The 13,798-nt window shown below is 43.0% G+C and overlaps 2 protein-coding genes across 8 annotated transcripts; one reads left to right on the top strand and one right to left on the bottom strand.

Annotated features, from left to right (window-relative positions):
* Nucleotides 1–422: 422 nt before the first annotated feature.
* On the bottom strand, nucleotides 423–5,800 carry WDR83OS (WD repeat domain 83 opposite strand). Its single transcript, XM_083431033.1, has 4 exons — nucleotides 5,709–5,800; nucleotides 3,720–3,825; nucleotides 1,781–1,878; nucleotides 423–638 (listed from the first exon to the last, which is right to left on the bottom strand). The coding sequence occupies exons 1-4, from the start codon at nucleotides 5,756–5,758 to the stop codon at nucleotides 572–574; spliced, it is 321 nt and encodes a 106-aa protein (XP_083287159.1). The 5' UTR covers nucleotides 5,759–5,800; the 3' UTR covers nucleotides 423–571.
* Nucleotides 5,801–5,804: 4 nt separating this feature from the next.
* On the top strand, nucleotides 5,805–13,772 carry WDR83 (WD repeat domain 83). 7 transcript variants are annotated; one of them, XM_083430965.1, is made up of 10 exons: nucleotides 5,805–5,904; nucleotides 6,741–7,007; nucleotides 7,916–8,036; nucleotides 9,106–9,211; nucleotides 10,259–10,307; nucleotides 10,401–10,527; nucleotides 11,181–11,248; nucleotides 11,610–11,718; nucleotides 12,098–12,212; nucleotides 13,258–13,772. In XM_083430965.1, exons 2-10 carry the CDS (start codon nucleotides 6,905–6,907, stop codon nucleotides 13,408–13,410), a joined length of 951 nt encoding a protein of 316 aa, XP_083287091.1. In that variant the 5' UTR covers nucleotides 5,805–5,904; nucleotides 6,741–6,904; the 3' UTR covers nucleotides 13,411–13,772. The 7 variants fall into 7 exon arrangements, with proteins under 7 accessions (XP_083287091.1, XP_083287090.1, XP_083287092.1 ...); XM_083430964.1 differs by having other exon boundaries at nucleotides 5,836–5,968; XM_083430966.1 differs by lacking the exon at nucleotides 5,805–5,904 and adding an exon at nucleotides 5,931–6,043.
* The last annotated feature ends 26 nt before the right edge of the window (nucleotides 13,773–13,798 follow it).

Below are 13,798 nucleotides of genomic sequence, written 5' to 3'. Positions count from 1 at the left end.
AAGGTTGCTGCCTCGGACACCTTCAGAATACAGGGCTAGATGTGGGAAGTTGTCTGACGAAATGCCTTTACTGTACAGCACTCCTGCTCTGATTACAGGCTATAGTGGGAAGTTACCTAGCAGTACAGAGATATGTGCACAAATGAGTTTCCCAAGAGATGATTTCTGTGGTACGCTAATTGGCTTCAGTACTTGATTCTAAAAGCAGATGCTTCTTTTAATTGGTTTGTAAAAGTTAAGGATGTTGTTATTCTGAATAAGAGTATTTCCTTTTTTTAACTGGGCAGAAAACCCGAACAGTACAGGAAGTACAGTCAGAGCACACTGCAGATGTTTGGTTGGCTAAGAACTAAACTACAGTTCAAGTGAAATGCATTACGTATTAACACACTAAGCCAAGTTGGCAATGTAGCCAAAGCATCTCTAATAACCATCACTTTATTAATGCAGCAAAATGAGTACTCCCAAGACATGTGCAAATGGATCTGCATTGCCTGAGAAAATAGTCCTCTCTGTTGAGGGTGTGCACCTCTGTTTTGCAAGAGGAGCTCTGAAGAGAGGCAATAACCTTTCACCAAGGAGGAGACATGGGTTGTGGGTTTTGCAGATAGGACATCACTACAGCCGAGATAGACAACCTGAAAAGAAGACAGGAGTTATAATCAGGGCAGGAATGTTAATATTACACTAATAATAGCAATGCAAATAGTAATGTCAACAGAATGAATTACAAGTGTGACCAAAGAATCTCAGTGTGTTCAGTGTATTCAATTTAAAAAGTTTATATGGGATGTGTTACTAAGCTTGCTTGGGAACTGTGTATTTGACTTGAGTTTGAACCTGAATGTGTGTCCTGTGTGTGCATCCCTCAGAGACAATGGAGGACTGGGGAATGAGTCTGGTACAAGGGGAACCTCTTTCTGCTGCAGCCGCTAGCCCAATTCCCAAAGAATGAACAGCCAGCCACAGATAGAGCTGGCTCAGAAAATTAGCACCATAGCCATATTAAAGTGAGCTAGAATGTACACTAGGATCCTTGGGATCAGGGATGTGAAGCCTGTAGTCTATCAATATCTGGAGGACTGCAACTTTATAAACATCCCTGACCACTAGCCATGCTGGTTGGGGCTGATGTGGCTTAGAACCCAACATCTGGAGAGCCCCAGCCCCCCAGCCCTAGCCTGGCAAGTGAAGCAACACTTCAAGGTTTCTGGGAAGTAAATGACTTCATCAGAAAGAATGGAACTCATTAAGAAAAAGGCAGAATAAATATTTATCTGTGAATACGTTATTACAAGGTCTGAATGATTAAGGCTACCCCAAAATGAGGTTGACTAGATTAGGAGGAAAAGGAATAAGTATTCTTACCAATGATTAATCTGCTGAGACAAGCAGCAAAAGTGTGGTAGGTTAAATATAACTAGAGAAATTAGCCCAGACTGGATTTGGGCGTGGGGGAGATTGGATTAGTTACATCCAAGAGTTCCATTGTGGGTATTCAAGGTGCCAGGCCACTCGTTTTCATTCCAATGAAGGGATCCTCAGGGTGGGGCTTGCCTTGAGCTTTATAATCTTTCAGAGCAATAGTTTCTGGGCAAGAGATGCTGGTTGAAGTTTCCACACAAGAGCTGTACCCTTAACTTTCCATGTGCAACTGCATACTGTTTGTGGCAAAGGGAAAGCAGCTGTGTGCTTCTCGTCTCAAAGTAGACTTGGCAGCAGTAAGAAATTAACACAGGATTCAGTGAAAGGCTGAAAGAAGTAAAAGAACCTGACTCACATGAAGCTGCTCATCATCTGTTTGGTATCTTCTGAACTCCGAGAATTGGCAAAGCTGATGAATGAACAGTAGACCGCAATCCAGGCACACCACTTTAGCTGCAAACAGCACAGAGTAATGTAGTGAAAGCTTTAATGAAGTCTCAAGGATTAAGCAATACTATTTATTCCTTAGTAAAAGTGTAAAACCATGATAAGCACTCTGCCTTGTTTCTTTACTCAATTCATAGGAAACTTCCTTACGGTGAGTCAGACTATTGCTCCGTCTAGCTCAGTATTGTCTACAATGATTGACAATGACTCTCCAGGGTTTCAGGTAGGGGACACTTCAGTCCCTACCTCAGGGATGGAACTTGGGAGAAAAGTAGAAGTTACTGAGCTTACGACCCTTCCCCTTGAGGAATTGTCTTCAGTTTTAAAGACATGGAGCTCATTCAAAGTAAATGGACACACTAATAATCAAATATATTTGATTTCCAGGGAACTATGAAATTAAAGTCATATTAATGCATTCAGACCTCTCAAATGATAGCACATTGTCCATGGGCATTTCAAATATCTAGAGTGTTCACCTATATAATATAAACTCAAAACTAACTACAAAAGAGCCAGCTTTTGTAATTCTGTGTCAGAAAAAAACAATGTTAGTTGTGAATCGGAACTGTGCAACATACAAGAAAGATCAAGAATAAAAGAGTCGGAAAGTCCCTTTAGTTCGGGGGTCAGCAACCCTTTTCAGCCGTGGGCTGTTCCACCGTCCCTCAGACCATGTGGTGGGCTGGACTATATTTTGAAAAAAAACAACACAAAAACGAACGAATTCCTATGTCCCACAAATAACCCAGAGATGCATTTTAAATAAAAGCACACATTCTACTCATGTAAAATCATGCTGATTCCTGGACCGTCTATGGGCTGGATTGAGAAGGCGACAGGGCCGCATCCGGCCTACCCCTGCTTTAGTTCCACGTTTTGTTAGTAAACAAAATCAAATGGAAATTTAAGTCATTTACTGGCCATTTTTAAGGTTCAAAGACACATATATTACCATACAGTTCTCAATATATTGTTACAGAGTAAGTCTTTCTGTATATTTTTCATTAAATGCTATCATTCGTAAAAGTCTTAATGAAAAATAAAATGCTCTTTAAATTAATATAATATGTATATACATTGTCATAAGATTTTATACTTTTCTGGATGAACTATAAGCATCTGTTAATATTAGCATAGATTTGACATACCATATACTTAAATGGATTATTTAATTTGGAGTTTATGGTTGAATCACATTGTAATTGTTACAATTATTACAATTATTAACTAATGCCATTGTTCAATGACTTGATATCATTTCAGACTCTTATTCTACAATTGACAGGTGTTACTACCTCTCTTATCTAGAAGAAAAGTGAAGCACTCTGACTCAGAGATCTTTATAAGTAATTGCAAATTAGACTCTATAGCTAACATGAATTGAAACATCATGAAATCATTATTCACTCTCAACATTCAACTGATTCATCAGCCTTTGGGGCCCAATAAATGTTCATCATCTGTGCACTGTTCTCTTATCTGACTATTGCGAAGAATTGTTTAGCAGTTGGGTAGCATTCCTTGGAGAGACTAAAATAGCAGGGAAATAGGGAAGGTTTAAGCACAGGAATATTATGCAGTTAATCCGACAGAAAGGAAAAGAAGCTGTGTCATTTACTACTAGAATAAGATGCTCAATCCAGGTCTGTTAGGCACATTAAACTAACCTGGGGTTGTTGATGACAGATTACCTTCCAGAGATTATATGATTTTCAAAATTATACAATCCAACAGCAGTGTAATAATTACAAGACAACAAGCAGCTGGTAGAATCTTGTGCTTAATTTGCTCAGCTAATGTTCTGCATGTCCTGAAGTCAAAAGGCCAAGCACTGCAATACTCACCTTCAGCATCAAGCCACACATACTGAAAATCATTCCCAGTAGATTCATGTAGTCTGGTGTGGGGTCTTCCAGGGTAGGGTTATTCTCTGTGGATGGAGGTTTGTATCTATAAAGTAAAAATTCCCATTATGGTGGAAAGAAAACATTTTAAATTATGCTTGAAAATAAAACATTAGCTTTATCCACCACCATATCAAAATAAGGAGTAAGACATCAATGGGAGTTTCTCTGCTACTAATAAGGCTTTGTGCAGCTTCAAGCCAACAAGCCTGGAGTTGTTTAGGTGTGGGGAACCTTTAGTCCTCCACATGTTGCTGAAGTACAACTCCTATCAGCTCCAGCAAGCATGGCCAATGGCCAGGGATAAAGGGAGTCATATTTAAGTAACATCTGGAGGCCAAACATTTTCTGAACATGCTCTAGTGTCTGTGGAAAAAGAAATGGTGCTAGTCTCCAAAACTGTTCTCTCACAGTTCAGGAAAAACATCTCACCTAAAGGTTACTCAGTCACATCTTTCTTGATTTTCCAAGCACTCCTATTACATTACTTTGTTGTGAAAATTATATATTGTACTTCTGTATGCTGCAAGGATGAGTGCTTTCTATATACCCATGAAATCATTAGTGACCAGCAACACAAGCTGCTAATACTATTTTGTAAACTTTTAAAAACTTTGTTTTATAAAAAAGTTGTAACTGCCCTGTGTTTCTTGGCATGTTCATGTGTCCGTTTTAAAAAAGTGATGGATATGTGTTGGGGAAGGTTTCTAGCTAAGTGACAGCACACATGCTTTGTATACTTAGGGTGGAATTCAATGTAGTGCTAAGTAGGCTATATGCATGTACAACATGAGGTCTGCTCATGCAACTATACTCCCCCCTGCCCCCCCTAATGCTGTTCTGGGGGCCCACCCAATCATCCAGTGCATATTTAGGGGGTGGGGTGAGTATATGGTTGGGAAGTCCTGCTGCATATGCGGACTTCATTCAGTACATGCAACAACACTGTTAAATCCTGCCCCAAACGTCTCCAGGTCAATATACAGAGCAAGATATGCCAAGTGTAAGTGCCTATGAGCAAGGTCACCCTGCACACTACAGCAACAGCTCACCACTTTCTTTGTTTCAGAAGCATTTTTTAAACTCTGTGCAAGTCACTGCTGCAACGCTGAAGCGCCCCTGTTTCTGTTTTGAGCACCTATATGCAGTAAGACACACACAGAGAGAGAGAGGACCGGATTGAGGTTTGAGGAGGCCCTAAGCTGCTGAAGGTAATGGGGCCCTTTATATGTCCAGCTGTCCTTTGTCAACAACAAAGTGTTGCTCTTTTTTGTGTTGCTTATATGCTATATGGTAATTTACGGACCTAATAGGTATCTAAAGCCATTTGCACATAACAAAATATGTATTTTATCAAAGTAATTATTGAACTGAAATACAATTAAGAAGAAGTATATATTTTGGAAATCCAGGTTTTTTTCCTTTATTTTTTGGGGGGCCCCCAAGAGAATGGGGCCCTAAACTGTAGCTTGTTAGCTTATACGTAAATCCGGCACTGCACACGCGTGCGCACACATATATCCCCCGTAAGTGTGGACTGGTGGCCACACTATTCTCTTTGAACCAGGACTTGCAGTTGGGGCACATTTTGATCATCACCAGTCAGCCAACACTAGCCATCTCTGTCCCTGAGTCTCTCTCTGCTGCAGTTTCCCCCATGAAAAGTTCCCCCTATTGCCCAGTCCGGTGGCTATTAGGAAAGGCCGCCTCTCTCTCTCTCTCGCCCTCCGCCTTGCGTTGCCATGGCGACCCCATGCCAGTCCCGCGCTACAGCGAGGGGTGACGTCTCAGCGCACCCTTTAGCATCATATGCCACTCCCCCGGCTCAATCTTTCCGTGCCAAAGGTCGCCCCGCTCGCGCTCTCTCCGTGGCTTTGCCGGGGCAGCTCACCCGCCCCGCCCCCCCGCCTACGGTCCCCCGCCGCTGACCTGAGAACGCGATTTGGCCGCCGCGGGTCCATTACGTTGTTACCGGCCATCCTGCACCGCCTCTGGCTAACTCCGAGCAGCGCCCCCGCCGCTACACCAACTTCCGCTTCCTTTCAGTGGCGCAAGGGGGACAACTAAGAGTGTAACACCCCGGAGTTCAAGCCTTCTCGTTCCGGTCATCAGTCCCGAGGCCGCAGTATTTGGAGACGGTTTAGCGGATTAATCTTCCTTGGGGAGATGCTATGGGTTGTTCAATTGAGGTAAAGAACCTTCGGGGTTTTTTTCCTACCAGGGTGGGGAAATCCACGCTGCGAATGGGCGGAACTAAAGATGAGGTAGCTGTGCACCGAGGGGAGCGAATTGGAGGGCTGCGCTGTGTTCCTCATTCAATCTTCCTCCTTCCCATAATAAAATCTGGTTTTCAATTGGCAGTTAAACGTTTGGGGGAAGCTATAAGAGGTGCTAAGTCGTTTTTCAGTCATGTTGCGTATCCTTCCGAATGGGAAGTCTGCGCATGTTTGATTCCTGGTTGTGGTCTGAAGGGACATGGCTGAAACGAAGCAGGTTTGGGTCTGTTCAGTGACCGCCCCGGAACCACATGTAGAAGAAAGGCGGGCTATAAATTTAAGAAAATAAGTAAATCGAGCTATATAGGCAAGGTACTGTAAAGGATAATATAGAATTCCTCAAAAATGGCTACCATAGGATAAGAATTAGATTGAGAAGAGCATCAGAGAGTAGTAGAAAGAGTTCCCTGGTGGTTTTCTGCAAGTTTAAAGAACTGTAGGTGTGCTACAGGGTTTGCTATGTAAAGATAACTTTTAACTGGTTTGGAAAGAGAAGGATTTCTAGAGGGTTGATAGAAACTTGTAAAATAAGATAAGCAAGGCTACATGACATAGGTGATTTGCCTTTGCCAATTTTCTTTCTGGAGAAAAAAATGGTCTTTACCATTGTGAAGAAACTGGTAGCTTGAGTAGCTGTTGCAGCTGGGACCTTATTTCTCTTTATGCCTGTGTCGTTTTGTAACAGGGTGGTATTCCAAATGGAAGAAAAATCCCAGACGCAGGGCAATCCTAACACATCACATCAATCCACTTTGGGGTTTTTGTAGAACTTGAGAATTTGCTGTCAAGTTACAGCTGTTGCATCCAGTATAGAAGAATCCCCATATAGCACGCCTGCTTGTCTTCATCATGGCCTTTCCAGAGCCAAAACTGAAGAAGCCTGAGTTGCCAAAGAAACTTCTGGGCACACTGGAATGTAAACAGGGAGCTGTCAGGGCAGTGAGGTTCAATGGTGAGTGTATCCTTGATCTTATAACATGGTGCTGAATTTTTAGAACCAGAGAAACAAAGCAGAGTCTAGTGTGTGATTTACATTTTTTAGAGGTGAAGTTGTGGTAGCCTGTTGCAGTTAAACCAGCAAGGAGTCTTGTGACGCCTTAGTTAATGCAGGTGTGGGGATGCTGTGACCTTCTGGATGTTCCTGGACTACAACTCCCATCATCCCTGATTGTTGGCTGGGGCTGGTGGGAGTTGGAATTCAGTAACAGTTGGAGGGTCACAGCTTCTCCTCTTTTGCCTTAAAGAACAACAAATTTTATTGCGGCATAAGTCGTTGAAAACAATATTCATCAGATGCATGAAGTGCAATCCTTAGTTACCTGGTATATATACATAGAAAAGTGCAAAGGGGGAAAACCCAAAAGTTGGAGCTGAATAGCAATGCAGTGTATAAATTATTAGGGCAGTGTTCCGTTTGTGCTAGTGCAAGGATTAACACTAGCACAGTGGGATTTCCCCTTCTTCTACACTGTATGCCTTGTGCCATCCCAAATCCGCTCTGGAGGGTTGGGGTTGGGGAGAAACCCAGAACAGATTTAGGGGGGGCAGGAAAGAAGGGAGAGAGAGAAAATTCAATTGCTCAAGAGGAAATCCTTGCACTGATGGAACATTCAGCTTAGTGCTATGTTGAATATAATCCTTAGTGATTCACGAGCTAAAGAAAATAATGATTGGGGGAAGGTGTCTATACCGTGGTTATAGGTTTCTTGCTCAGGGAGAAAATTTGTGCCTGCAGCAGAAATAGTGGAACCTGTGTAGCACGTGCAGAAAATAGGAAAGGCAAATCTGTCAGGAACACTGCTGAAGAGTGTTGCATTGGATACTGTTCAATAAGTTTTTCCTCTCCTATCCCCCCTGCAGTGGATGGAAATTATTGTCTCACCTGTGGCAGTGACAAATCACTTAAGCTCTGGAACCCCCTCAAAGGCACTCTCCTTAAGACTTACAGCGGCCATGGCTATGAGGTTCTGGATGCAGCAGGGTAAGAACTGGGAAGAGGGAGCCACTCTTTTGGAAAAAAAGATTTTGTGGTGAAATACCACCAGAAATTTTGAGATGGTATGCCCTTTTAAAATGTGGCTCTTTCTGGGGGGGAGGGTTATTGGGTTGTTGTTTTTATTTTGATTATATATATTGTGGTTTTATATTTTGACCTGTGAACCACCCTGAGACCTCCAGGTACAGGGTAGTACAGTGGTACCTTGGTTTGCATACGTCTTGGTTTTGGATTACAAACACGCCAAACCCAGAAGTGCGTGTCCCGGTTTGCAACCTTTTTTTGGATTACAACCCATTTCTTTTGGATTACGAACAAATTTTTTTTTTGGAGGCCCCATTGGCAAAAGCGCACCTTGGGTTACAACCTGTTTTGGTTTACAAATGGACCTCTGGAACGGATTATGGTTGTAAACCAAGGTACCACTGTATATAAAACAATAAATCAATAATAAAAAAAAACTGGCTGAAAAACAGGTGGGTCACTGGTCAGAACTTTTGTGGTCTATGCCTTGTCTACCTTTCTACTGGAGTTGTGAGCAGGGCAAAGTAGAGTTTTAAAAATTGCTTGGTAAACAAATTAAATCCTCTGACCTGCCTGTGTTGCATAAATTTAACTTTTAATGTTATACAATACAGCTGGAAAACAAATAATTTATAAAATTCATAATCAAAAGAAAAAGATATGGATGAATAACATTTTTACATTCCAGAAAGAAAGAAAAATCAATTTCTCCATGAAGCTATCAGTTGTATATTAAACCAATTTAAATGAATTGTCTAAATATGCAAAACTTGAACCTGCTAGCTGTTGGGAGAAAAGCTGTAAATAGCATAGTAATACTGTCCCAGCCAGTGATAATAGGATATCCTATTCAGTCCCTGCTCCATACATTTGAACCCATCTTTAATGTCCTAAGGTTTGAAACGTAGCTTTTGAAAAATTAAATCTGACATTCTTAATACAGTAAGAATACAGTAATTCAGGGAGTTGCACATACAGGAAGCAATCAGGATGCTTTCCCCATCATTATCTGTCTTTATCCACTCTGCAGATCATTTGATAACAGCCAGCTTTGTTCATGTGGTGCAGACAAGACAGTAGTGTTGTGGGATGTTGCCACAGGTCAAGTGATTCGCAAGTTCCGTGGCCATGCAGGGGTAAGACCTCTTCTGTCCTTTGTCCCTTCCAAGAAAAGGGAACAGAGTATCTTCCCTGGATCAGACCAATCTAGTCTAGCATCCTTTTCACCACAGTGGCCAATCTGAAATCTCACAAGCTGGGTATGAGAGGTACAGTGGTACCTTTTGTTTCTCAGTGGCGGGTACTCAAAATCATGCTGCCCCTGATTTTGGAAGGCTGTAATGTATAGCTGTCATGACTAGTAGCCATTGATAGCTTTATCCTCCATTACTTTGTTCAATTCCCTTTCTAAGCCATTTATGTTGGTTGTCATTGCCACATCTTGTGGCAGTGAATTCCATGGTTTAACTATGTGCTGTGTTAAGAAATACTTCCTTTTGACTGTCCTGAATCTTCCACCACTTTCATTGGATCATCCCAGGTTATAATGCTATATGACAGGGAGAAAAGGTCTGTGTCCACTTTTTCTGTACCCTGTATAATTTTATATAATATACTGCTATCATGTGTGTGCATCCTACTTACTCACCTTTTTTCCTAAACTAAAAAGCACCAAATACTGCAATCTTTCTGCATAGGTGAGTTTCTTCACCCACCTGATCATTTTGTTTGCCCTTTTCTGCACATGATTCAAATATCCAGCTTTATGCACATAAGAAGGTGAATTCTTCTGAGCTTCCACTGGGGGATGACGGTAGAAATGTATCCTGCCTCACAGTGACTGGATAATGTCTGCAGTTTTGTCTATTTGGCATCTAAAAAGCTGTGCAGTAGAAAATACTATTGACACATTAGATACTACAGTAGGAGGAAGTTTATGAGAAGTGTCAAAATATTGCATTCTGGCTACAAGACTACATTGGATGTTTGGCTTGTGGGGTGGAAATAGTAACGAAGAGAGCGCTCTGTAGAAGTTCAAGGAGTTCAAAAGTTGAGGTACTTTGTGTAGAAATGTGGCAGGAATGGGAACAGAGAATGTAATCCTTCTATGCTTGAATCTGCTAAACCAGTCGGACAATAGTCATTGCTTATTTCATTCTCTTCTCTCTATTCTCATCTGGCAGAAAGTAAACTGTGTCCAGTTCAATGAAGAGGCAACTGTGATCCTTTCAGGTAAGGAATACTTTTCTTCTCACTCGGCTTCACTGTTAATCCCAGAGAACTCATTTTAGGCTGTACTCAATATACATCTTTGCTCTCTTGCAGGTGCCATTGACTCCAGTGTCCGCTGCTGGGATTGCCGGTCACGCAGACCAGATCCCATCCAAATCCTGGATGAGGCCAAGGATGGCATTTCCAGTCTGAAGGTGTCAGACCATGAAATCCTTACAGGGTAAGGAAAGGTGGAGTGAAGTTAGAGCTGGAGAGGGCAAATTCCCTGCCCTGCGAAGTCCATGCTGGACCTTGGGATCTGTTAAGGGCTTCCCGACCCATCCAGGTGTGTTTTACCCCTCTACTCATCTGCAATGGATTGAAGGAAGCAGACTGAGGAAGCCCTATGGCCGCAATCACATTCCAAAATACAGTGTATGGCCACTGACATTGTTTTGTTATTTCTAATTATTATAAATATAAAACTTTTTAACATTATATTCTATGCTGTTCTTATAAAGCTGGTGTTTTGCATTACCAGCATTTGACAATACTTGTCTGACCAATTGATCAGATTCTTTTTGGACTAATAAAAAGCCCAATCCTAAAGTCACACAGCTGTGTAGATCCATACTCTGTAGTATCCTCTCATTTCTAAACTTTCATAAGAAACGAAGAAATATTTTCAGTGTTTGCTCCAAAAGGGAGAAAGTTAGTTTCAAAAGAATACAAGCATATAGGGAAACCTGTCCCACAACTTGAGTTCCATGGTTTGAAAACCAGGAATGTTGAAAGGGCACCCTTTGAGACCTCAGGGTCGTCCGCCAATGTGCTTGCTGAGTGCCACCCTCCTGCTGCCAGCTAATTTCCACTGTCCCCTTTTTTATTTTTCAGTTCTGTGGATGGGCGTGTCCGCCGCTATGACCTCCGTGCTGGAGAGCTCTACTCAGATTACATTGGAAGTGAGTGTTGCTTACAGACTTGTTGACAATTTGGCATGATGAGAGACAATTTTTCAGGGTGATGGTCCCTGTTGCATTTCCTTTGCCTCCCTCACCTGTATTCCCCTGCCTCTTCTCTTTAGCTGATGCCCCTCAGGTCCAGACCGAAGGGACTCTGCCACATCTTGTATCACGTCCGACACTGACTCATTCTAGGCAGTGGGTAGACTTGATCTCTGCAAGCTACTATTCCTTCCTTCCTTCCTAATTTGTAGCCCTGAAGAAACTCCTAAGAACAAGTTCTGATGGGGATTGCCCAGAATCTTGCACTTTCTTGTTTCTTGATGCAATCAAACCCAACACTGCCATATTTTCATTATAGGTCCCATCACCTGCGTGTGTTTCAGCAAAGATGGGCAATGTACCCTGGCTGCTAGCTTGGATTCTACTCTGCGTTTGCTGGACAAGGATACGGGTGAACTACTAGGAGAGTAAGCAATGCAGTTATTTAGTCCTGTCATTAAAGCTTGCCCTACTCCACCCTGTTGTCGACAGACAATAGCAGCTCAAAAGAGTGGCTGTTCTTCAGCATTTGGGAGCAGCCAATCCAGTGTTTAAGTGTATGAGTGCTTCCATGTAAAAGAACCTAGTGGACTAGAGAAATTTGTGCAATACAATATTTATACATTGAATCAGAGCCACAGTCAGTCTGCCTTGAACTCTGGTGATGCTGGGCTTTCATTATCCTCCATCTACCTTGTCAGGGACTAGTAACAACCATAGGTGGACTTATGGGGGGAAAGCCTGACTGAGAAAAGCAGAAATATTCTCCTCTTTCTCATCTCATCCACCCCCCCATGACACCTCTAGATATACAGGCCACAAGAATGTAACCTATAAGATGGACTGCTGCATGAGCGAGAGGGACACTCATGTCGGGAGCTGCTCTGAGGATGGGAAGGTGTACTTCTGGGACCTGGTGGAGGTGAGCAGAATGACCTGGGAAAATGGAGAGGTTCCTTCTTGGGCGGTCCTGTAACTTACCAGTGCTTCATGGGAGTTGAGCCACAGATACTGTGTGTGGGGGGGGGTGCCGTTTGGGGGGCTTGAATTCCATTTGGTTGGATAAGGCAACATTTAACCTTGGAGAACAAAGCATGAAGCCTTCTCTCCAAATTGTTGGTGCCTTAACTGCTGACAGTAATCGTAGCTGTTTTTTGTATGACCTAGTTGCCTGAATATGACCACTAAGAACATAGGCAGAGGAATTAATGCATAGCATTTTCCAATCTATGTGTTAAACGAACAGTTAAAGCAGTGGTTTTCAGCCAGTGTGCCGTGGCACCCTGGGGTGCTTTGAATGATGGTCAGGGGTGCTGTGGGCAACAGTGGCCTCTGTCCCTCTTTCCTTCCCTCCCTCCTCTGGTGCCCTCTTGCATCTCTGCCTCCCAAAGGCTTTCAGAGTTATTTATTGCAGCGGCCCTGGCTACAAGCTCCCTAGGTGAATGATGCCTCTGGGGCTGGTCAGGGAGGATCAAGGGGGCAGCTCAGAGACCAGGGGAAGCAGCTGCGGCTGCCCAGAGGACTCCCAAGGAGAGGGGATTGGAAAGGAGGTGGAGGGAACACTCCACAAGGAAGGGTGTTTGAAAAAGGGTGAAAAGCTGCCAGCTTGGCAGGCAAGGGGTGACATAACTGGGCTCCTGAGCCCTATAAAGGTGCCAGAGAAATAATGTAGTTGGTCAAGGGAGCCATGGACTCAAAAAGATTTTAAATCTCTGGTGTAAATAACATTTGTTTCCTCATGACCATTGAGGATCAGGTACAGTTTGCATGTTTTCCACTGCAAGGCATTTCTTCTTTCCTCTCTTGAACTTGGACTGTCTCTTTCTCATATTGATTATTCAGCACAACAGGTGGTGCTTGAAAAAGCAGATGCAGTTCTGAACTCCAGCCCATGTCTAGCTGCCCAAGTGTTAGGAGCACGTTATCTCTACCCTTATCTTCATTATTCTTCTCTCTCCTCTTCACAGGGGTCCCTTGCCCTGAGCTTGCCTGTGAGCAAAACTGCAGTTCAGTCTCTGTCCTTCCACCCAACTGAGTCTTGCTTGCTCACTGCTGCAGAGGGCCGTGTGCAGTTTTGGAGGGAGGAGTCGTACGTGGCTGAGGAAGGGGAACCAGCCTGATGGTCCCTGTCCTGGCTTGAGTGGAGAACCAAAGCTGCAAGGAGATGAAACTCTCAGCCATACTTCAGAAACACATTACTGTTTCCACTGCCTTTGGGAGGGTGTGCAACACTGGACTGCCCTGCTCTTTGGAATCACACTTTGCAACTGGTGCTTGTAACACTTCCAAACTCTCAGTTCCATACCAGTTTCCAGAGGGATGGTCATGTTAGTCTCTCTTCCTCAACCATCAGCAGGTTTCTGTTTTATAAGTACTCTCATCTTTCAACATTAATACCTGAGTTGATTGTTCTCCCCACCCCCCCAAAAAAAGACTGTATTGTTTTACTGAAAACTAAGTAAAGTTAAGTTGTTTTTCAGAATGGTCATTTGCCTAAGGCCACTTAGT

The sequence above is a fragment of the Podarcis tiliguerta genome (genome assembly GCF_965153285.1).
Source record: "Podarcis tiliguerta genome assembly, chromosome: 2".
NCBI lineage: Eukaryota > Metazoa > Chordata > Lepidosauria > Squamata > Lacertidae > Podarcis > Podarcis tiliguerta.
Note: the sequence above shows the minus strand (reverse complement) of the source record. Positions and strands in the feature narration are given on the sequence as shown.

What these genes read in the sequence shown, in the direction of transcription:
- WDR83OS (XM_083431033.1), bottom strand. Translation starts at nt 5,758, where the DNA reads ATGGCCGGTAACAACGTAATGGACCCGCGGCGGCCAAATCGCGTTCTC. An exon ending in CGGCCAAATCGCGTTCTCAG is followed by an intron (nt 3,826 to 5,708) that starts GTCAGCGGCGGG and finishes TTTACTTTATAG; the next exon opens with ATACAAACCTCCATCCACAG. An exon ending in TGTGTGGCTTGATGCTGAAG is followed by an intron (nt 1,879 to 3,719) that starts GTGAGTATTGCA and finishes TGCTGTTTGCAG; the next exon opens with CTAAAGTGGTGTGCCTGGAT.
- WDR83 (XM_083430965.1), top strand. Translation starts at nt 6,905, where the DNA reads ATGGCCTTTCCAGAGCCAAAACTGAAGAAGCCTGAGTTGCCAAAGAAA. An exon ending in GGCAACTGTGATCCTTTCAG is followed by an intron (nt 10,308 to 10,400) that starts GTAAGGAATACT and finishes GCTCTCTTGCAG; the next exon opens with GTGCCATTGACTCCAGTGTC. An exon ending in ACTTCTGGGACCTGGTGGAG is followed by an intron (nt 12,213 to 13,257) that starts GTGAGCAGAATG and finishes TCCTCTTCACAG; the next exon opens with GGGTCCCTTGCCCTGAGCTT.